At 38.4% G+C, this 24,304-nt stretch overlaps 2 protein-coding genes across 4 annotated transcripts in view; both read right to left on the bottom strand.

Moving 5' to 3' along the window:
* Window positions 1-18,120, bottom strand: part of LOC132145446 (protein tyrosine phosphatase type IVA 2) — a 37,733-nt gene extending 19,613 nt beyond the window's left edge. The window contains exon 1 of one of the 2 annotated variants that reach the window (XM_059556487.1): window positions 17,952-18,120. The gene's annotated coding sequence lies outside the window, so the exon portion shown is untranslated. Of the gene's footprint in view, window positions 1-17,785; window positions 17,901-17,951 lie in introns of those variants that run through there. The other variant, XM_059556488.1, reaches the window with a different exon arrangement.
* A 965-nt stretch (window positions 18,121-19,085) lies between these two features.
* LOC132145445 (collagen alpha-2(VIII) chain-like) overlaps window positions 19,086-24,304 on the bottom strand; it is a 50,702-nt gene continuing 45,483 nt past the window's right edge. For both annotated transcript variants that reach the window (XM_059556485.1, XM_059556486.1), the window contains exon 3: window positions 19,086-23,268. In XM_059556485.1, coding sequence (XP_059412468.1) covers window positions 21,356-23,268 — 1,913 coding nt within the window. In that variant the 3' untranslated portion in view covers window positions 19,086-21,355. The remainder of the gene's footprint in view (window positions 23,269-24,304) is intronic.

The raw sequence follows: 24,304 nt of genomic DNA, 5'->3' as shown, positions 1-24,304 counted from the left end.
GCCACGGAGATGTAACTTACTGTTGACGGTGAGTCTGTCGTTCGTCATGTGAAATGATTGTAGATTTAGTTCATACCCTGTATATAAAAACTGTGTGGTAGTTCTAGCTAACAGTCCTATCATTATCACTTCTAAATATTCTGTAACATCCCTTACAGCCGCTAATGCATTGCTATATTAGATTAGCCACAAAGCTAATACCATGTTTATCAGTGGAAGAGCGCGAACGTTAATAGGAGGTCAAACTATAACGTTAGCGTTTAACTTATTCTTATTCTATTGCGGTGTGTTTCCCACATAATGACCGCGTAATTGGGCCTTTCACACAGGACGCGGTATGCACGGCGCTTGCCGCTGGGCTCAGCGTTGCCCTTCAGATACAACGCGATTTGCGCTGCGCTATGGCGCAGGCGGAGTTTTAAAAACGTTTAGCGGGAGCTCTTTCATAGTCTGTTGTTCCTCCTTTCGGTCAGGAGCAAACATGTATCTGTCCCGTTGTAAGAAGCGAGCGATAGCGCTAGTCCTGCTGATGAGAATTAAGCAAGGAAGAGGCTACCCTCAGGTCCAGAGAACAATTTGGTGAATTCAGGCTGGTTACGTTACTCTAACGCTAATAGCTTCCTTTTTAGCAGGCCCCTTAAATGCTTGCTATTAACTTGTTTGAAGGTGGTTCTTCTCAAAATTGACAGCGGTGTGTTCATGACACTAACGTTAACCATTCAACTTCGAATTGATTCCGTAATCTTCAGGTAATAGTAGGCAAGACGATGTTCTGTGAGAGCAAATATAGTGTAGTTACAGTAACTACAGTAGGTGCGTCAGAAATGATTAAACCAGAGGGGACATGTAAATAAATGTGAGCTGAACTAGCGCTTTTTTTTTTTTTTTTTTACATATTGTTTCAAAGCAGCTTTACAGACATAACAGGAAAATGTTGAAATAATATTGTTAAATATAAGTAGGTAATACCTATTGCTTGACAAATAAAAAATATATATATATTTCTCATTTTTGCCTATGTAGGAGATCACAGTTTATTATTATTATAATTCTAATGATGACATGAGTAATGATACATGATGATATTATTAATACACATGCTTATTCTTTCTCGGTCTCTCTTTCTGCCCTACAGATTGCTGAAAAAGGTGAATGCTGTAGCAGCAAAGTGTGGGACTACTTCTGCAAATACTTTAACTTTAGTATTATAATTTATTTACAGTACACACACAGACTGTTAAAACCAGCTTCAACTGGAAGAAAGTAAAAGTGTTAAATGTTTAAAACCAGACTGTTTTTTGATCATTAAAAAATATAAACTTTTGATGTGCAATTGTTTAGTCATTGAGACTAATCTAAGGCTTTTTTTTTTTTTACATAATCCATTCTGGAAAATGGTTTATACAGCCCACATACATAGAACAGGCAGATATTTTGCTATTGAATGTTGTGTAAGTGCAGTTTATAGGAAATGGGTCTAATATCCAGATTATTTTTAAAATCAAAATATCGGCTTATAAATCGGCTCTTTTCGAATTAATATCGGCATCGGCCCCCAAAAATCCATATCGGTCGGGCTCTAAAAGAAATTGCCACTGATGATTCAAACGGGAGTTTTGAGCGGCGTACAGTATCGCTGCTTGTTTGTCATTTCTCTGAACACAAATGCAGACTTGGTTTTATGTTCATACGGCGTGATATGCGTTGCAGCACATAAAAAGTAATTATGTAATCAGTAATTATGTCCCCACTGGATATAACAAATGCCTCATGTGCAATGGGTTTTGTTGGTTTTGTCTGGTTGTTGCAGGAGACTTCTCACAGTATGTTTAGGGGCGTAACATTTCACTCACATGCTTGAGGTATTCAGCCAAATCACAATGCACTGGATAGCCGGCCAATCAGCATACACCTCACTTTTCAGAACGATGAGCTTTGTAAAAATCGACACTTTTCAGAAAGACAGGGAATAGAGGAGCAACAATAATGTACATTGTGGAAAATAATGTTTTTTTTTTACTTCACTTTGGGTTTAAACACATTGCATTACACCAAATAAACAACAATGTTATTTTTAGCAACGCCATATGACTTAGGGCTGCACGATGTGTCGTTTAAGCATCGATATCGCGATGTACGAATCCACGATAGTCACATCGCAGGATGTGCGATGTAGGCTGTCGTAGTTGATCCGTTATTCATTAACTGTACGGGCCAGCTACTCCCCTGCCCTTGACGATTCGCGGATTAATTGCACAGCTTAACCATCATAGAGTGAAAGTTTATAATTGACAGGACTGAAAACCACATGCAAGTTTAACAGGGCAGAGAGAGAGGGAGCGCGAGAGAGACAGAGAGAGAGACAGAGAGAGAGCGCGAGAGAGACAGAGAGCGCGAGAGAGACAGAGAGAGCGAGAGAGAGAGCGCGCGCGAGAGAGAGACAGAGAGAGAGAGAGAGAGCGCGCGAGAGAGAGAGAGAGAGACAGAGAGCGCGCGAGAGAGACAGAGCGCGCGAGAGAGAGACAGAGAGAGTACATTAGAAGTACCATCAATGTTTATAAAAATGTATATGGATTTATTTTGCATGTATTTTTTGTTTCTTATGAATATATATGTATTTTTGTTTTGTTTGTTTCTATTCTGCTATGTACAATGCTTTGGCAATATGTACCTTTGTATGTCATGCCAATAAAGCAATATGAATTTAATTGAGAGAGAGAGAGAGAGACCGAGAGAGAGCGAGCCGTTTTCAAACAACACGAGCGCTGTCTTGCTCTCTCTCCCTCAAGCATATTAAATCAATTGACACGATGGTGTCTATGTTTAAATCATTTAAAATGAGAATGTAAGTGTGCTCACCCCATTTTTGTTTGTAAGAAAAAATATCGCAATATATATCGCAGAAAAATAAAATATCGCAATGTCATTTTTTCCCAATATCGTGCAGCCCTAATATGACTCCTTAAAAATAGAAGTTATTTTAAATTGTAATATTTCAAAATAAGTGTTTTTACAGTATGTCTGGTCAAATAAATGCAGCCACACACTTTCTAGACTTCCCGCAATACAAACAGTGTCATGTTTAACTAATCATCTCATCAAGCCACAGTGCTACATAATTGGCACACACATATGTACTCCACCCTGCTGAAAGCAAACACCCACCACCCATGCATTGACAATTCACAGAAAAACTCCCGACAGCACTTAAGCATTTTTTCCAACCCCAAAAACACTGAATGAATGCATAAGAAAAATGTCCCTCAGGTGATAAGGATTCCCTGGACATCTGCCATTGATTGCAACTTCTGTCTACTTGCCACTTCGGGGAACAGCTGCATACAGATCATCTGTGAATCTTGCATGAGAGCATGAGTGTGTGTTACCACTTGCCACTTTCTACCACAAAATTGCAAAGGCTTCACTTGTCATCTCACTCTCACTAGAACTTCTGCAGCTTCAAAAATGCACCAGTTACACACTCTCTACTCCTTTTGAGGGGTGTAAGAAATATCGATACACAGGAGCAGGGATGGAAATTAGCACCCGCCACCAGCCAAATGCGGGTGTGTTTGTGTTGTGGCGGGTAAACTCGCTTCACCTACCGGCCACCGTGGCGGGTAAATAAAAATAGCATACCGTTTCACCCGGCCGGTGGACAAAAAAAAAGTAAATTTTCATCCCCGGTGTGTGTACAACACGCAATAAATTGAATTTTTTCAAGAGTTGAATGTTTTATCGCGCAAAAGTTTCCGCATACTGTCATGTCTCTGTCAAACCCCGGTAAGTTCATTTTCCTCCAGCATTCTAAAACATTTTAGATTATATAGATAGTTTGTGTTTACTCTTGTTTTTAACGGCATAATAAGCAAACTAACAAACAGTATTATCGGTCGCGTGTCTATAAATAACTGCTGTCCGGGGGATGCATTTTATTTCCAGTCTTCAAGTACTTTTTCAGAAGTTAGCTCTGTGGCTAGTATATCAACCCTCTTCATTGCGAGTAAATCACTCTCATATGCGACTAAATCTTCCTTCTGGTGTCTAATATGAGCCAATGGCTAATGAATTCTGATTTTACTCGCCAGTGTGTTAGTTGGAGGCTAAGTTTAGCACAGATATTTTCACTCGCGAACACTCTCCGACTCTCCGTCAGACGATATGTTTTTTTTTTCCTCAATGGATGCGCAACGCACCTGTATAATGTAGCCTACCGTAAACTCTAGTGTTAAGGAGCACAAATCGCCGTCGCTTTCTCTCACACTCACATAGAGAAAGAGAGAGAGAGAGAGAGGGGATTGATGTGCTACATTTAAACAATATTATTTGTTGTATTTTCCTGTCAAAATAACGGCGTTCCTATGGAAGACTTCAGCTTTTAAGAACAGCCGGGTTTTCCGGTAGTGGGTGGAGTTAAGGCGCGAACGGCAATCTCATTGGCAGGCGCTCATCTATTATCGTCCCTGTTTTGATTTCAGCAAATCAGTTCAAGCGAACAAACAAAACCTAATTAATATTCATGAATCCAGCAGCTCATTAATCCTTAGTAATCCTAAGTGTGTTTTATAGTTTTTATTAGTAGGAATCGTATTATTATTATTATCTTATCTGGAGTTTTGTAAGGTTTTTTCCCCAATTTTTTAAATTTTTTTTACAGAAACACTGAATGACCAAAAAAGAACCAGTTAAAATGTTCAGTTAAATAGACTAATAAGCATTCAAACATGGTTATCAAGTTTACTTCTAATTACTAAAGTTCTATTCTTAAATGATACTTGATTAGTATAAAGCTTGACTGACTGGCGAGTAAACTAAAATAATTACTAGCCAATGGCAATTCAATTGCCAAGGTGTCCATAGAGGGTTGTAAGTTATGAAGAAACAACATTGTATCACTACACATGTTTGATAGCTCTGGTGTGACGAGACGCGTAAAAATGATGTATTAAAAACGCTGTGCGTTCGTTTGTCGATGGTGTAAAAGTTTGCGAGCCGAGATTTCTTTCAGTGATACAGTGTTGAACAGGGGACTTTTCCCAACGTGTTCCCTCAACCACAAAAAAAAAAAAACACTTACACATACAAATACTGGTGAATCCTTTCCTTTGGAATTAAATACAACATTATTAATGCGTACGAAAACAGTGCAGTGTATCATCCGGTTGGGCTATGGAGTTGAGAGAATGAGCTACTTCAGCAAGAGTCGGCTGTTTCAAAACCTAGTAAGCTGCCTAGATAGGCAGCATTTTTGAGCATCACTGAAAGAGAAAATGTCAGTATTTCATTGAGACTTGAGATTAAATAAACTGCTTAAGTATTGTAGATCTTGTAGTATTAATTTTCACACGCAGTTACACATTGTCAGTTAAAAACAAGAAAGTGGCTGGTAAAAACATTGAGTGGCTGATAGATTTTGAAATCCACCAGCCACAGTGGCCGGTGGACAAAAAAGTTAATTTCCATCCCTGCACAGGAGTATTGGAATATTTTGTTTGGCGATACTGTATCGATTCTCAAAAATAGAATATCGATATTTAAAAAAAATAATAATCATCATCATCATACAAGATTCATGGCAGTTTAGTTTTGGATTTATATCCCGACCGCTAGATGGCAGTCTTCATCTCTGAACTTAAAGAATGACAAAAATTCTAGCATTAGGGCACACCACTAATGTTAGCATTAACATAGTTCACTGCTAGTAATGAAGAATAAAAGAACTGTTCCAGTTCCCATTTCAGTGTACAAAACTGAAATGTGGCATCATTTGGTCTATTATCGTTTACCGCGGGACAACATAACATGTATAATATATAACCAAATAAGAAATGTAGAATGTTTATTAGCAAAACGAATAAGAAAGGAGGCACGGCATACATCTTGTCAAATAAAATAAATAAAATGACACAAAGTTTAAATAAAGTAAAAATCTGCAAACAATGTGGAACCAAATTAACAAATGTTTAAAAAAAACTTCCAAAATCACCTTAGATAAATGGAAGTCAACAGGCTTTTTAAAATTCAAAATATTGCCAAACAGGCGCTTTTGACACGTTTCCAAACTAAATCATCCGCCATCGTCTTATTTGTCGGTCTCACCTCACTTTTCTTGTCCGTCAGCTAGACTCACTCTCCTCACTGGATAACAATGAATTCTGATCTATGATGCGACTATCGTTCCGCATGCTGCATTGAGCAGATGCATTTAGTTTTTAATAGTAGTGTCTGTTCTTTTATTGAACTAAATTATTTTTATTACAATAAAAAATCTAAAACAACGTTGTTCAGATCTGTATGACTTGTTGTCAAGACCAATGCTGTGCTGACTTTGTGGAGGCCATATGTTCAAGCTCAGCGACAATTCAAAATGCAAGAACAAATGCCTGAATCCTCCATTTAGATACGAGAAGATAAGTGGAAGTCAATCCAAAGCAGGATGCGATTGATCTGAAGCCATTTAGCAAATACCACAAGCAGTAAACTTAACACCAGCTCCAGAAAGGTTTATATGCAGAATCACGCAGGTTTCCACAGGCCATGTCACAAGCATTCACATCAGAACAGCTGCCAAGATTCTTCAATTATAATGGTATGGAGTGTAAATGACAAAGCAAGTTAGATCAAGTTGTGCCACCACAAATGTACACATGAAAAACGAGGTACACATTCCTTCACCAATTACTGTATTAAGCAACAACTGCTTCTGAATTAAACTCCCTGAATTGAAACCACCAATGAGTTTCTCAGCTTTGTTTGCTGCATACCAGGATATTACAAATGAGAAAGGTGGGTCTTTTGACACTCTCGTGAGATCAGAAAAAGAGGTTTGGCTGCGCAGATGTAGGTCTATCACTGGCACTGCCATAAAGAGATTCACACTGTTTAACAAGTAGTAAAAATGGAATGTTGTTAGCTGATAACGTACAGGTAGGGCTGAGCGATACATTGAATATTCACAATTTTGTTGGAAATATAAAATTGAGCAACAATGCGAGTATGAAAATCAAAATTGGAAAGAAGTAAGACGGTACCTGGCCGATCATGAGGAAAATTGTCCCGATTCGGATCCCTGGGCGATCGATCGGTGCATCTCTAATATGAATGCAGTCGATTGAAAGAAAGGAATGTGTTTTAAGTGGAATAAATGATTGGAGAAATCAAGTATGTCCCCACATCAAAGAAGTAAAAAAATAAGGTTAAACAATTAAACATTCACATGCATGATTAAAACAGGTAAAGTACACTTTACAACCAAGCACTACATACAGCCAAAGACCTGGGTTGACATTACTTTTTTATTTTTAACAATAGATGGCCCCTCAGGTAAATATCTAACTGTGAACTGACAAAAATCACTATGATGTTACACCTAATGTCACCAGAAGGTCAAGAAGTCATGTTACACAGGAAAACCGGACACAGAGATTGAACTTCGCTCCTTCAGCCTGCTACAACAGAGCCACTCAAGTGTGAATTCTGGGTTTTAATAAACATTAAAGAGACCACCGGTGCCATTCTCAGCAAAGCAGAGGAAATATGGGTCCTGCTTCAAGACAGGATAACACAGAGTGAGAATTAATGGCCCATCTCTCCAGGTGTTTTTTTCAAGTTGCTAAGAGGAAATGTAACTTTCACATAATTAACATGTCTGAACCACACCATGCAGAAAGTAACAAAGGGCATTAAAAAAAAGCAATGGACCATAGGGTCATGACGTTGAAGTAGCTATTTAGCGGTTTAAATAGCAATTTTAATTTAGAATACGGCACACCTTATGTCATAAAGGCCAGAAATAAAAATCTGTGTAAAGCTACTTGGTGCCCTATAAATACACCTGAGGTACACACTGAATGCCACACACATTCTTGAGGCCTGTCCGTCTGCATTCCTCACCAGTCTCACAGAGGAGCGCTGGAGAATGGCTCACTGAATCAGAATTTTGTGGCTGTATATTTACAACAGTCTCAGAACATAAAAAGACATGTCGGTTTATAGACAAAATTTTACTTATGAATTTGCAACTGATGTATCAAGACTGCACCATGCAATCACACAAATTATACTGTGACATTAGCAAAGTTTCCATCCAGTTTTTGCTGTTTTGTTAACGACAAAGAGAATATGTGTAAAAATAACTTTGTGAAATTTGCCATCCAACTGGCCTTTTTCTCTGTTTCCATTCATAATTGTACCTATTATATGGACTAGCAGCCTGTTCTTAATCCATTTAAAAACAAAACTTTATTATATAGCCTTTTATTAAATTTTAAGCCTACATAAAATGTATTTTTATTAAGGAGTTCCATGATTTTTTTTTTGTACCTTGTTATAGACTATTTAGATACTTTATTATAAAGCAATATTTATAAAGCAGGTGCAGTTTAGGGTTGTGACTGTGTGGAAATTTTCCTACTGGTAAATTGATGTGTGACAACACCAGTAATACTGGTATCACCATGGGGGCAGGGTGTTTCCTATTTTCCTCGCTTTACTTCAATTTTAAATAGCTTAGGCCTAAAAAAAAAAATTGTTTGGTTCCGGTTTCCGACCGACCCTGTCAATTTATGTGCGACCCAAATTTATTTTATGAGACTGGGGAAGAACGGTCTTTCACACATCGTTAATTAAATTACAGTTTCCTTTAAATGCTGTTTTACACTTAAGTAATCCGTTAAAAACCATTAAGTATTGCATCAAAACCCTTTAACTGTCAATTCCTAAAGTGAGCTATAACTTAAGGTTTGGAAATCGTAACATTAAGAGAAACACGGGGGGAGTCAACAATATATCGCGGAACAGAGAGGGCACTGACAACATGCTGACAGACAGGACATTAACATTACCAGCTTACTTTTAATATGAAACAAAGTCTCATTTGGTTATTTCACCTTTCAAATGTGGTCATTTTTTAAAGAAATGTAAACAATAAATACCGTTTTGTGGCTCTTGAATGTGTCGAACAGATCACTGTAAGTTAGATCATCAGTTAAAACTAACTGATCGTCTCTTGCTTCTAGTTAATTTATAGCATCAAAATCAAATAAACCACATAAATGAACATAACAAAGAATGTTGTTTGACTACAAAAAGATGTCTGTACACTCCGTTTTTCAAGTTCAAATCCTCCATGTTAATCTACTATGAGATCGCCTGTCAAACTCCCGCGAAGGCTTTTTGTGTGTGTGTGTGTGCGTTTTGCGTGTCTATGGCAACAACAGACTTTAAACGGGAATACAGAATCACTGTCGTAAAAGTACCGGTACACACATTTAAAATCAGCGCGCGTGTGTGTAAAACTGCCACTGGAGAAAAAAATAAAAAAATAAAAAAAATAAATCCCTACCGACCAATGACCTCAACTGACAACCAACCGGAACCAAACTTTTTTTTTTTTAGGCCTTATAAAAGTGGCATGTGCATTTTGCTTTCACTTTCAAATAACAGCAATTCGCCGTAATGCAATTGTTCATTTTTAGTTTGTTTTAATTTTCCCTCTTTTCCACGCTATCCTTCACTTTTAAATAGCTTAAAAGTAGTGTTGTCAAAAGACCCGGTACTTCGGTACCAAGTCGGTACTAAAAAATTTAAATGTGACGGTACCAGGTTTCTTTAAGTACCGGTAGTACCGAGGTCTCGTTCAAACCCGTTTCAGTGCTATGATTTCCGCGAAGGAGAAAACAAGGACGGAATCTCAAAATCCAGTCATGAAAATGAAACTTACATTTTAATATGAACAGTCCTGGAATTTGTCAGTTAGCATAAATTAATCAAATCAAATCTCCATATGGACCAGTATCTGTAAATGTTAAGCCGCAAAAGTTGTTTGAAATATGAATCCATGTTCTGCGCGTCTCTGTGTGAATTAATGAATGGGAGACCTGCTTGTTTACTACATAGACTGAAGGGCATGACGTTTGCATTAATTTCAGCATCTGAGCTTCAGAGTTCTCTCTCCATCAAGCGATCTGAACTTTTCAGTTCATCTCAATGGACGCACAGCGCGCCTGTATTTGATGCTCTGTAAACTTTATGTGAAGGCACGACTCACCGTCGCTTTACTGATAGCGCTGTTTCTCACACATGCAAAGAGAGAGAGAGAGAGTCTTACCACGCTGAATCGACACACTATATGTAAACTATTCTTTGTTGTCTTCTCCTGTCAAAATAATGGAGTTCATTTAGAATTATTCATATTCATTTTCGAACAAGCAGAAGACATACCGGTTTCTCCGGTAGTGGGCGGAGCTAATGCGCAAATGGCAATTTCATTGGCTTGCGCTGATCTAGTACCGTCCCTGTTTTGATTTCAGCAAATCAGTTTGACCGAACACAGACAACGTGATTAATATTCATGAACCCAGCAGCTCATCAATTCATAGTGCATTGTATATACATTAGTATGATAGTAGAATTAGTAGTAGTATTATCTTTTAATAATAATTAATATGATCTATTACTATTTTTTTACAGAAACCCTCAATGACCAAAAATATCTTAAGCATCACCACCAGTCTTAAGTTCAGTTAAAATGACAAATATGCATTCATTAGGCCTAAAAGTTAATTTTTACATAAAGGCATTGTGCTAGAAATATTACTATTTAGTAAAATGTATGTGATACTGCTACTACTGTTGAAAAAAATTATACAATTTTATTTTTTAAAGAAATAAATCAATATATCTTCCATGTTTTAATTTTAATAGCAAATCCCCTTTATTTACCAAAAATAAAATGTCTAAATTTCATAAATTAAAAGACAAATTAAATTTGGGTGAAACTTGTTTACTTTTTTTCATAATTATATAACTTGTAGAAAAACTTTAAACACAATTGTAAATAATAAGTATAAAGAATGGCATTGGTTTTATTTTTAGTGCTAAAAAGTTTTTTTTTTAATTAGCATATTTTTGTGTTTTGCTTTGGTACCGAGAACCGTGGATTTACACTGGTATCAGTACCGAATACTGAAATTTTGGTACCGTGGCAACACTACTTAAAAGTGCAGTGTGCATTTTACTTTCACTTTTGAGTTATTAGTTCAAAATCCAAAATATTGCCAAACAGTCGCTTTTACATTTCATCTAGAAACTAAATCATCCGCCATCATCTTGTCTGTCTCACCTCACTCTTGTCAGTCAGCTCAACTCATTCTCACTGGATAAATGACATCTGATCTGTGATACGATTATCATTTGGTATGCCGCATTGAGCGGCTGCATTCAGTTTTTAATTGTAATGTCTGTTCTTTTAATGAACTAAATTATTTGTATTACTACAAAAAATTTCAACACAGGCCAAGTGACGTGCACAGTGTTGCAGCTTAACACCAGTATCACCGTCAGCACTGTCTATCATGGCAAGCGATATAGTTCATTTCATTTATTTTATAAATCCATCTTCCGCCTGCATGTCTTCCGGTTCCCAGCAGTCAGAATGAAGCTACAGGGGGCCTTTATTCACCCCCCGGAGCCATGTGAGTAGGGCTGGGCGATATATCGAATATTAGCGATAACATCGGAATAATTTTGACGACGATGTACAATTTGAATATATCGGGAATATCGAATATTTCAAATTCAAGCATACTTTCCCAAAAGAATGCGCCGAATGTCCAAAAAAGGAACCTGTAACTGCTGACTGCTCTACGCCCCTCTACTACAAGAGCTGTAATGATAGCGGCAACCATGGACTATTCTGAAACAGGAAAGTCACATACACCTAAGATGCTTCGAGGGTGAGTAGAAGCTGGAAGAATTTTCATTCTCGGGTGAACTAGCCCTTTAATGCAATTTTGAACTACAAAGAAACTGTGTTTTAAAGTGAGCAACAAAACGAACACAGACACTGCTTATAGGCTAATCCTATCATGTGATACAGATTTATTTGCGTTAAATCCCCTTTTCTCATCATAAAGTGTTTCCAAAATAATTTTGCGACATCTGAAGTATCGATATAGAATTTATGATCTAAAGTTCAATGAAAAAGATTGTTTGGACACATGAGAATTTTTATTGATAAATGGCATTTCCATCAGCTATATCGGTAAAAATTTTGAAGCACTAAATATTTTTTGGCAAAAAATCCTTGGATGGAAACCTGGCTTGTGATACATTGTGCTGTTTCTGACTGCATCAAATTAGTTTTATAATGATAAGCCATAATATCGTCTAGGGCTGCAACTAACGATTATTTTGATAATCGATTAATCTGTCGATTATTTTTACGATTAATCGATTAATCGGTTTATGTGCTTATATTTTAGTTTTTTCCATTTTTCCCCCAAGTAAATTATTAATAAATGGTCTTTATCCTTCAGCATAGATTTTTAAGAGATTTTAACCATTTTGCATTGTCATATCCTCATTAAAAATATACCTGGAGTTGTTTTATTGTGTTAGTAATCCTTTGTCGAACTCTTCTGCAATCAGAACACTGACCCATACTCTAGCAAATTTCACAAGGAGATATCAAATGTTTTCACCATGGCAGTCCTTAGAGCTCCTAAAGTAGTTTAACATCCCGGACAAAGCTTATTAAGGAATCTTTCAGAACATATTTTCACGAAGAATAAGGATAAAACAGAATAAAATTGCAGTGCATTGTATTTTATTATTTACTGGAAAACAGCTTTATAGCTTTTGCTGTGAAATTGTAAACAATCCTTCGAAAAAAGTGCCAATGGCATGAAACCTGAATGGAACTCACAATTTAAAGTAAAATCCATCAGAAGGTTGTCCAGAAAAAAAAATTGGACACACACAAAAAACCTGCTGTGTGAAAAAGAGCAGTGAATACTTAGAAAAAAAGTGTATTTCAAATATCTTTAAACATTTATCTCTCTCATTCAGTCATAATTAGGCTGCACGACTGAATTTTGAACTGGTAAACGACAAACTGATCACAGAACATGTTTGTAAAGCTTTAAATGTTAACTGTTAAAAAGCAATGTTATCAGCTTTTACGACTAAACATTTGCAAACAACATTGTACTGGAGAATCTGCACAAATGAAAGTCTTAGGGGCCGTTCACAAATCGCGCCTAAAAACGCGTGGAAAACGCTAGGCGCGCCGCTTTCTCCTCCTTTCCAAAGCGCTCGTGCAGTTGCGCCCCTGAGGCGTCTGCCTTTGATAAGCAACCATGACGTGCTCTCTCCTTGAAGACGCGGAAATTTCAGCAAAGGATAAATGGATTTGCAGCTCAAAAAATCGCTTGCAGTAGCTCTGCTACTAAATTTATTTCGAAATGGAAATCCATATACAACTATGATCAGCTGTTCCTTTCATCTTGACTGAGCTTTTAACGTTGTTACGGGAAAGGATGAAGCTGATTGGTTAGTTCTTGTCACATGACCCGCGGTGCGCTTGCTGCATTCTGAAAAGTTGAAATGTTTTAACTCGATGCGGTGTTGGAAATAACGAACTTGAGCGCGCAAAAGGCGCGATATGTGAACGTCCCCTTAAACAGTTCCGTAGTGCAGAGTTTACAGGTTACTCTTCTTTTTTGAAGGCTCAAAGTAATACTCCCACATCCTGCTGAATGCTGCAGAGACGCTGTTCGGGAAGCACGTGACAAAACGAGGCCAGCTATTGGCTATTCGCTACTTCTCCTATTGTACTGGCTGAGTAAAACCTCCGGTGGCTCATTACTGCCACACTTTGGTCACCGCAGATTTGAAATATGCACGAAATGAGCCGCTTACGGCAAATAAAAGTTATTTAGCAACGAATCGATGACTAAATTAGTTGACAACTATTTTAATAATCGATTTTAATCGATTAAATCGATTCGTTGTTTCAGCTCTAATATCGTCACAAATCTAATTAGCTTTGAGGTCAGCTCAAGACACAGCATGGGACATTTTTTCTGCTGAAAGCAGGTGGTATGAAAATATGCTTCAAAAAGACAGCAGTGTGCAGGGAAGAGAGAAATCTGCTGCCAAAGCCAGGGGTTCAGTGCAGTGCTAATCTCACTCTACAGACAAGGCAATAGGGTACAGCCAGAAGCCATCATCATTCTTGTGTTGTGCTTTGCAAAGTCACAATGTTCGTCAAAAACAGGAAGCCATCTTAAAAGGGAATGAATTCAATAAGGTAGGCTATTTGTTTCATGCACCTGCTGCTTTTGTCTTCCCTGTCAGATGTCAAACAATTAGATTAAAAAATGGCAAAGACATAGAAGTGATTCTTTGGAAACAGTAAAAAAAAGAAAAGAATTACATGCACCTTGCAAGCTACCGGTGGTCAAGTTACAGATGCACTGAAGTAAATTAGGCTAACACAACCACCACCACCTAAGTGCTTCTGCATTAGCATTGTAATTTGATTTCTTAAAGGTTGTGAGCCAAAACAATGTCTTAAACAAAAAAATCCTCTTAGATTAACAAACTTTTAGGGCTTTACAAATGTTTGCTTAAAAGCTAACCATAAAAAATTTTCTTAAAGAATTTTTTTTTTTACTCTTTATCAGCTGGTGGAATTCAAGTTGCAACAATGGCTGACGAAACTCATGTGCAAAATAAGGTAAAACCCAAGGACCCCAAAAAACAATCTCACCACCGACCACCATATTAGTGTTTTGAAGAAGCGCTGTGGAAAGACAAGAAGCCGCTCAGTGGAAACTCCGCTAAGAGGGTGGGAACTCCTGTAAATGCCGCCACAAACCTACCCACTTCCTGTCAGCCTGCTGCTTACGCTATTGTGACTGTAAACTTAATAGAATGACTCAAATGACAAGACAGACAGTATATGTTATTCAACAAAGATATCTTGAAGATTGACTGTCTTCTGAAAGGCACATCATGCAGCGTCTGTGGAAGCCATGCAGAGGGAGCAGATGTCTGTCAGGTCAGGATGAGACTGTGTTGAGCACCGTGCTCATTCATCAAGGGTTAGCAGTGCTCCTGCTGGGATTGCAGTACTGGCTCAAAGGCTACAACTCCTTCAATATTTAAGCAGACAGGCTGAAAAGACAGTGGGAGGAATGGAAGTCATACTGTTGCCAGTTGTGTAGATGTTTAAGGAGAACCTGCTGTGAGGCACAACTCAATCCATGTTTGTTAAAAAGCTGTGAACTACTGCTACCAGTGACATTTAACATGCTGCCCAGAGTGGCTACTGACAGCTCTGATCAACCAAAATGCCACACCAGCTATAAATATGGTCTAAACACATCTAATGCTGATCAAAAAGCCATGTTTGTACTTTAGTGTTTTGAAAGGTTATCAGGCGTATCAGGTGACAGATTTTATTAGTTAATAATGAGAAAGCATTAAGCATACTTTTCAAAATACCAAGCCTCTAGAGCTAAAGCAGTACCATGCTGAAGGTCTACCTATACTGTGGCCATATTCCCAGAGGAGTCCTGTATTTGAGTCAATAATACAGGTGCATTCACACACATTTTGGTTATTTACGGGACTGACAGGCATTCTGTATCCAAACACAAAACTGTATTTTCTGCGAAGCCCTGCCATGTGAGAAGAACCATACAGGACAATTAGAACCCATGAGTATAGGCAGGGATGCACACAGAAAATATCAGCTGTTCATAAAAAATAGATACTAAAGATGGAATTCACACACAGTTCCATTTAAACTCCTTTTCGACTTAATCTGTTCTTGAAAGTAACCAATGTAAAGATGAAACTTTAGATAGTCTTTAGCCTATAGAATGGCTAAAGCAGTACAATAGTCTGATTCATGAACAAAACTTTTATGAGCTGCTTTTTTAATTAATCAAAACCAAATTTAAAAAAAACATTCACATTCGTTATTGTTCTAAATTAATCTGGCAAATCCTTCACTGAATTAACCCCTTTAATCATTAGCGCAGTTACAAAAACTGAGTTAACATCTGACTTAAAACAGCAATTTGTGATGAGTATTCCTGCTTCATGAAACTTAAAATGTGTAAATACTGACTAATTGTTAATGGAACAATGTATAGCCTAGTTACAGATCTGCAAGTTAAAATACTTTAATAAAAACATAAGTGCTACAGAAACATTGTATTGGTAGACAACACAATGAAGATTCAGACCAACCCTCTACATTGCGAGTAAATCACTCACATATGCAACTAAATCTTCACTATGGAGAGTAAATGATGTCTAATATTAGCCACTGGCTAATAAATTCACAGATTTTACTTGCCAGTGTGTGAGTTGGAGGCCGAGTACAAGTTTAGCACAAATATATTTTCACTAGCCAAACAAACTGACTGAGTGCTTCAGAGTTTCATCTGTCAAGCGATCTGTGCTATTTTTCACCTGTATTTAACGTACCGTAAACTCTAGTGTAAAGATGCATGACTTGCCAAAAAGAAAAATGTGGTCACTTCAAAATAACCTAGATGACCCTCAAGAAAATGCACATAAAGGATCTAAATAAAAAAGGAAACCATCCAAGATTTTGTTTACTTAAGTTATTTTGCTCATATTTATCTAAATTTGTCCCAATGTAGCACACAGACATTTTGTCAATCTACCAACATATGTACATTGTATGGTGATAAAATACACTGTAGCATTATCATATTCAGACACCCTATAAATTGCTTCTCCAATAAATATGCCAACACAAAGGTATTCATTTTATAATTCACTGTTGATAAGGGAAGGTCAAAGTGATAAAAAGCAACCTTGTCACAGTTTCAGCACTGCAAACAACTGAGCTTCACCCTACAGCAAAAAAAAAAAAAAAACCTGTCAGGTGAAATCGCATCTTATATTATCCAGATACCAAGTTCTAAAACATGTCCTGACTTGTTCCCACCTGGCAATTTTACAACTTCCAGATTCTGTCAGGAATGCCTGCATGTCCATCTCAAAGACGAGAAGGCATAATCCAATGACCAACACCTATACAGTTTCCTTGTATTAATTACACAGGAACAGGATGAAAACAGGTGGAGCCAGGTGACTCATAAAACATTATACAGGGCACCTGGATACCACATTTAGGGTCATGGCATGCCATCAATAAGCATCTCATTCTGGAAACCGGCTGAAATCATATTCCACCCATACAACATCTTACCTGTTCTACAAGCTTGACATTTCAATACAGATACCAACTAGTTCACTACGCAGTTTAGGACTAATGATAGGTCATCAGCTTACAGTTTAACCAAGTGCTGGATACGGGAACGATCACGAGTCGACCCTATTTCAAAGGGAAACCAGAAGTCAGTTTCACAGTTAAAATGAAGCAAACGTGAATAAGAAGAATCTGATTAACGTCACACGCACGTGAACTGGCATGGCTTGTGTGGCAAATTTTGTGGTATCGTTACACTGAAAATACCTCAAATTACTGACTCTAATCTTCCACGTTTTACATAAGCATTGAAACACTGAAATCAGGAACATTCTGGAGTGTGACGATAAAGTGTTATCTGGCTGAACTTAACGTTACAGTTAACAACATTAGCTCGCTGGCTAACAATTCAATCTCACTCTCTCTGACCCTCGCAGTCGCTCAAATCGTGAAAAATGACCAAGTGACCACTGTGTTTTATGTCCAGACACAGAATTAACAATTTGTCCAAATTTGTAATTACAGTTGTAAACTGTCCAAGTACGTTAACTTCTTGACACGGTCTCTGGCCGTTGAAGAAACCGCTAGCAAGCGGCTAGTCAGCATATTCCAGGAAAGCTGGACCTTTAATTTATCGACAAAAAATATAGGAATGACCGAAAAAAGTCCCCCTGACCCCGTTAAACAAAACGTCCAGCCGTCAAAACGAATAAAACAGGCAAGTATGGAGTTTCCGTTCAAACGTACGCGGGCAAATGGCTGCCACCCTCGCGAGCTCCTTCACCGGCTGAGGCGCGAGCTTTCACAGCTAACGTTACACTAGAAACGGTCAAACAAGCGTCTCAGGTAGTAGTTATTAACGTCCTCCTGGCATATTCGAGGCGGAAGGCGAGTGATAATCGGGGATACTTACAAAGAACAGGCCAACCATTGAAATCCCTTGGCAAACCCCGGAGAAAGTGCACGTAGAACCGCTGTGAGGGTGAAGTCGTGTTTTCTTTCTCTCAGTAAAAACTGAATTGAGATCAAGTGGAGGGGGAGGAGTCAAGCAGCGACTGCGTCACCTTTGCGCACGAGTCTGTTGACGTTTTACGAGGACTATATATTCCAGTACTTTGTGGATTATTTAATTCAAGAAAACAAATGTGACCGACTACCTAATTTGGAAGTATTAGTGTTGTAACTGGTTTACATAGTTACAAAATGTAGAGCCAGTTAAAGGTGGATGAATCCTTATACTTATGAAGCAGTTTAGCCACCTTTATATGATCAATTGTGACCCTGCAAGGAAAACTAAAATGGATGTACACTCCCCCTGGTGTTAGTCACAAATTTCTGTACAAAGCTGAATGTGCTGAAAAATATGCTTTATATTCTTCCGCCTAACAAAACCTAGTGTAGTGCATAATTTGTCCGTGCATTATCCACTATAAACTGCCATTTGCACCTTATTTAATAAAATCATTATAATTTGATCTGATCAGATCAGCGTTGGTCTCTACTGGTAATTGGTTGCCTTCTATTGGTGGCTGGTTAAGGTTAAACCAATACATCCTAATGGAATATGTCCCAAAACAAACTACAGAAAACCATTTTTAATGGTTTCAATGGTTAAAAGTTGATTGTTTGTAATATTTGTAATGTTATTTGTTGTGGAAAGCATTAAAAGTTTCTTTAATGGTTTTATTGTTTTTAATATTATTTATTTATTTTTTTTTTTTTTCAGTAGGGATATAAGCCTATACCAGTTTGTAGCTGCTATATGTCACATAACAAGCATGAGAGCGTCCCGCCCCCCTTTAAATGATGGCCGATACTACAATATAAAATGATTTGTCAAATAAATGAAACACGAGAAAACATTAATTTTAGTTGAATTTGCTATAGATTACTTCTAGAGACTGCAGCGAAACGTGATATGGTGAAAAATGACTGAAGTTACTGTGGTCTAGAACTGCATTTGGGGGGTTGGGGGTTGTTAATGTCAAGCCCTGATTCATATATTCACCTTGGTCTATTTAGTTAAAGAGAACAACCAAAGACATCCTTGATCAAGAAAGTCTTTATTAATGTTGCATCAGTACTGTCAAGTACTTGCAGATTTTGTATGAGCTGACAAAATTTGTTCACTGAAAGAATGCATTGTATTTAATAACCAAAATGGATTGCATAAAGTGAATGCAGTACGAAAAAATTTGATAGATACATCATAAAAGAAAGAAAGAAAACAAATGGTAGTGTGTACTACAAACTCCTCGATGTTGTTAAGTATAAGTTTATTTGTAAGTTCAGGGTTTGGGTAGTTGGACATTCCTAACTGGACTATCACAATTGTATAAATATGCCTTCATTCAATTTATGTGCAAATGTGATTGGTTGTTTCTTTTAATCTGAACATGAATAAATATCCGTAAATATCATGAAACAGAATCAAGGCTTTTTTTTCTAGTTTGTTTTAAATTGACAAAAGAAAACAACATAGTCTAAGCAGTTTCGCGAAATTGCAGTACAACGAATGTTGAAATCTTCAATCCATTGCACATAAACAATATACACTCATCATAGAAAATATTGGTCACAGTGTTAATATACAATAAAAAAGGTCAAATACATGCTGAAATATGAAAGTTCTGGTCCCAAAACATCATTCAAGAGTAAATAATCTGAACAATGTCATGTAACTGTATTGAATGCATGGGCAACCTCAGTGAGTGGGTGCATTTAAGTACTGACACTCCTCAGGCTTCATAATTCTACATGTTGGTCAAACAAGCAGAAGTGAAAAATGTCTTTCAATAGGGACTTCAAGCCTCATTTGCTTTTTTCATTCACTTCAGTAAATGTGCAAGGAACTGTTTCTTTGTTTGAGGATGTTTAAATTTTAACCTTTCATAAACACCACTGGAGCAGTTCTATTACAGTGCGATTTATCCAAATCATGTAACTTTTTTTGTCCAAATTAAAAAGATTAGGACATGCATTGACTCATGTTAATGTCAATCATGTCCGTGTAATTACAAGTCTCAGAAGAATGTAAAGAACAATGTCAGTTGTGTCATTGTTAAAGCAGCAATTAGAAAAGCGTCAGGGAATGTAAAACGTTTAGAGTACACAATGCAGTAGTTTGGATTTTGTGTTGGAGTATTGATTTGTTACATAAAAAATCTGAATGATCATATTCTCAATCTACTAGTAGTCCCTTACTCACCATTGTACTCTATCCTAAGATTTTGATGAGAAACTATACGCTATGTATTAGCTTTGATGTCATGATTTTTTAAGTACACTCTCAGAAGGTACAAAGGTGTCACTTTTTGAAAGGTACTAATATGTACAATTCAGGCACTAATATGTATGTAATATGGAAGAAATAAGGCACAAAGGTGTACCCTTTGAAAGGTTACCACCCTAGTGACAGCTTTTGTAACTTTTTTTCTGAAAGTGTATGAAATTAGTGCCACAGAAATTGCATATTTGTTTTGTTAATGCAGGCACTGTTGTACTGAAGCCTTTAGGAACACTACTGATTTAAACCTGCCATGTTTTGAGCAAAGAACTCAGTAAATCATCAAGTAAATTTTTTCTTAATAACTCTCAAACACAATGCAATTGTCGCAGAAACAGACAGATTAGCACATAATTTTTGCTTTAACACAGTAAATCAATCAAAAAATACATACCTAATGACTAAAGCAGATAGATATTCACCTGTCTGGCATTAGTAAGAAAAAAACAATATGGAACTGAAGATTATTCTTTAAATTACGGATGTATTTAAACATACAAATACAATAACAATGCTGTATAGAATGTCTGCATTATAAAATGTGAAATGTGGCACAAATCAAGTAGCCTGTGTTATATGAGGGAAAGATATAGGTGAATTCGACTGCAACTAGGGGAACACACAACCCCAGAGTCAACGTGATGGACCTCAATGGGAGTCAAACATATGGCAACGTGTGCAGTCACATGGGTAAATCTTTAAAGGGTTACCTACACATTGCAAAGTACTTAATAGTCTGATTGCGATAAACAGCAACAACTACAACTACAACAACATCAATAAAATAACACCAATACATCAACATCAACAAAAATAACATAACAGTTATAATAAAATTATCATATAGGCAGAAAATGACAACACTTGAAAGTAAAACAATGATCAAATCGGGACACAGACACAGCATGAATTCTCCATCCTCTGCTTTGAACTCAGCCTCTGTCGTTCAGCAAGTCTTGTAATCTAGTCGCTGTTATCACAGATGTTATTACAGGGCACTTTAGCAAGTAATTCTCCGTTGTGACGAACCGTTATGTGGGGCACAGGAGGAACCCTGAGAAGGACGAATGGATGTATTCAGTGGAGTAGAGCCCATTTGCTTGGTCAGAGGGCATTTGCACCCAAACCTGGTCATTCTCTTTCAGCTCCAGTACCGCACTACCTGATGCCTGGTCCATATACCCCTTTTTGTATTCATCATAGGTGTATGTGGCTGGCACATTGTTTTTGTACAGTGCCACCCACAGGCTGGTTCCCTTTACATGTACGTGATAAGCAAAATAGTAGACTCCAGGCAGTGGGCTTGTGAAGATGCCTGTGGCAGGGTTGTAAGCATTTTGCCCATTATATAGAGTTCTGTCAAATTTGATCGGCATTCCAGATGGTGGAAATGGTGTTGTCAAAATGGCAGTAAAAGCAGGAGCCACAGAGGCAGAGAGCTCAGCCTGACCAAAAGAAGGTTTCTCACCACTTGGCTTTGGAATGGATTCTCCTACAATATTTGGTCCTTGAACCGCTAACTGATTTATATCACCATTTGGAGGGCCAGGAGGCCCAGGAGGTCCAGGTGGACCTGGAGGGCCCTGCATACCATTAAGTCCAGGAGGGCCAGGTTTTCCTGGAGGTCCTTGTGGACCGGACATACCTTTATCTCCAGGCTTTCCAAATCCTTGGGGCCCTGGTGGACCTTGATCGCCTTTCATCCCTGGAACACCCTGAGGTCCCATATGACCAGTAGGACCTGGGAGTCCAGGGATTCCTGAATTGCCACGTGGCCCAGGGGGTCCTGTTAACCCATTTTCACCCTTTGGACCTTGTCCCCCAATCAAACCAGGATTACCTGGCAGTCCAATGTGACCCGGTTCACCTTTAGGTCCAGGTTTGCCTGTGGCTCCATTGAGACCAGGAAGGCCCTTATCCCCTGGCAGGCCAGGCTTTCCTGAGAGCCCACTGGGACCCTGATCTCCTCTAAACCCTGGCAAGCCCGGAGGTCCTTGTGGGCCATTCTCTCCTTTTAGACCAGGCATCCCATGTTTTCCTGGAAGACCCATAGGACCTTGTGGACCTGGAAGCCCTGGCTGTCCAGCTGGCCCTGTATCTCCTGGTAGACCATCCATCCCAGGTTCTCCTTTGTCACCAGGGGCTCCTTGTAATCCACCAGGACCTCTATCTCCTTTCTGTCCTAAAAGTCCTGGTTTACCATAGCCAGGGGGGCCAGGAAACCCAGGAGTTCCTCTGGGGCCAACATCACCTTTTGGACCTATTGGGCCTGGGTTACCTGGAACACCATCAAGTCCAGGTTTTCCCACACCAACTGCCCCCGGCTGACCTTGTAGTCCAGGAGGACCAGCTTCCCCTGGGAAACCTTGAACTCCTGGAAGTCCTTTATCTCCTTTTGGCCCTACTTGTCCAGGCAGCCCATCAATCCCTGGTTTACCCAACCCATTAACACCTGGAGGACCTGGAGGTCCTTGAGGGCCAGTGGCTCCCCTGGGACCTGTTGGACCTGTATTTCCATTGCCATTTTCACCTTTAGGTCCTTGTTCACCAGGAATACCACGTCCACCTATAGGTCCCGGGTCACCTCTTGACCCTGGCGGGCCTCTAGTCCCAGGTAACCCTGGTTTGCCATTCAACGATAGACCTGCTGGTCCAGGTGGTCCTGGCTGACCTGGAAGTCCACGTAGACCCACCTCTCCACGAGGTCCAACCTCACCATTGAGTCCAGGAGGTCCTTTAGGTCCTATTTTTCCTGGTAACCCCGGTAGTCCTGGTTTTCCAATCCCAGGAAATCCTGGAGGCCCTGAAGGACCTGTTTGACCATTGAGACCAGGTTTTCCTATACCTGGTTTCCCTGGTAATCCAGGAGGCCCAGGTGGTCCCCTTGGTCCTGGCTTCCCTTGAGGACCTGGCTCTCCTTTAACGTCCATCACAGGTGGAAACTCTGCAAAAAAAAAAAAAAAAGAAAAAAAAGAAGAAAAAAGAAAAATTTATATAAATAAAATAACTTCATAACTAAATTCATAAAAGAAGATTTTATCAATGTGAGAATTTAAAGACACAAATGTTATTGTCATTGAATCAATGTGCCATAAAAAATAATGCTTGTTTCCATGTAGAGGGGATACTAAAGTGCTAGTGAGACTACATTTAGCTTTTGCATTGTGTTTTACCCAACATTATGCTCAAGTGTCTACTCAGTGGCAGCTACACAGGTATGAAATGAAGGTCTACAGGGGAAAATGAATGTGTTTATGGACAAAACATAAACAAAGGACAAGGACAGACTTCTCTAAAGCATTTGACCTCATTGGAATTTCAGCAAGGAGAAATTGCAGTGATGACATTTGACTGACATGTTTGTACTAGGAACAAAAAACTATGAAAAAAACATTTTATATCCTCATCTCTGTAGAAATAGAATAGTATACTACATTTGTGAAGCGTCCTCAAGTAGTAAAAAGATTTAAGGCATAGGCCTAGTATTCAAAATATGTCTCAACTTGTTAAGAGGAATAATTTAGATAATTACACTTTTCATAAATATATAAATACAAAATGACACAATACAAAATCATGTTCTGTAAATTCCATTTACTTAATTACTCTGATACCATCACTGTACCACCTTAAACTTTATGCTCAAAATTAGACAACTACAGGCAATCTCCGAAAATACATACCGGTATTGGACAAAAGTCAGTGTGATTCATAATTTGTTTTATGGTCAGCGAAAACACACACACAACACACACACACAAACACACACACACACACACACACACACACACACACACACACACACACACACACACACACACACACACACACACACACACACACACACACACACACACACACACACACATAAACACACTGAATACATATACCTCTCAGTAGTTTCAGAACAAATGTTCATGGGAGGACTTGTTTTAGGCTGGTTGGCTCTAGAGAGGTTGGTTATCTATACCCAATAGCAG

This window comes from Carassius carassius, chromosome 8 (genome assembly GCF_963082965.1).
Source record: "Carassius carassius chromosome 8, fCarCar2.1, whole genome shotgun sequence".
NCBI classification, from domain to species: Eukaryota; Metazoa; Chordata; class Actinopteri; order Cypriniformes; family Cyprinidae; genus Carassius; species Carassius carassius.
This window is presented reverse-complemented; position numbering and strand designations above follow the sequence as displayed.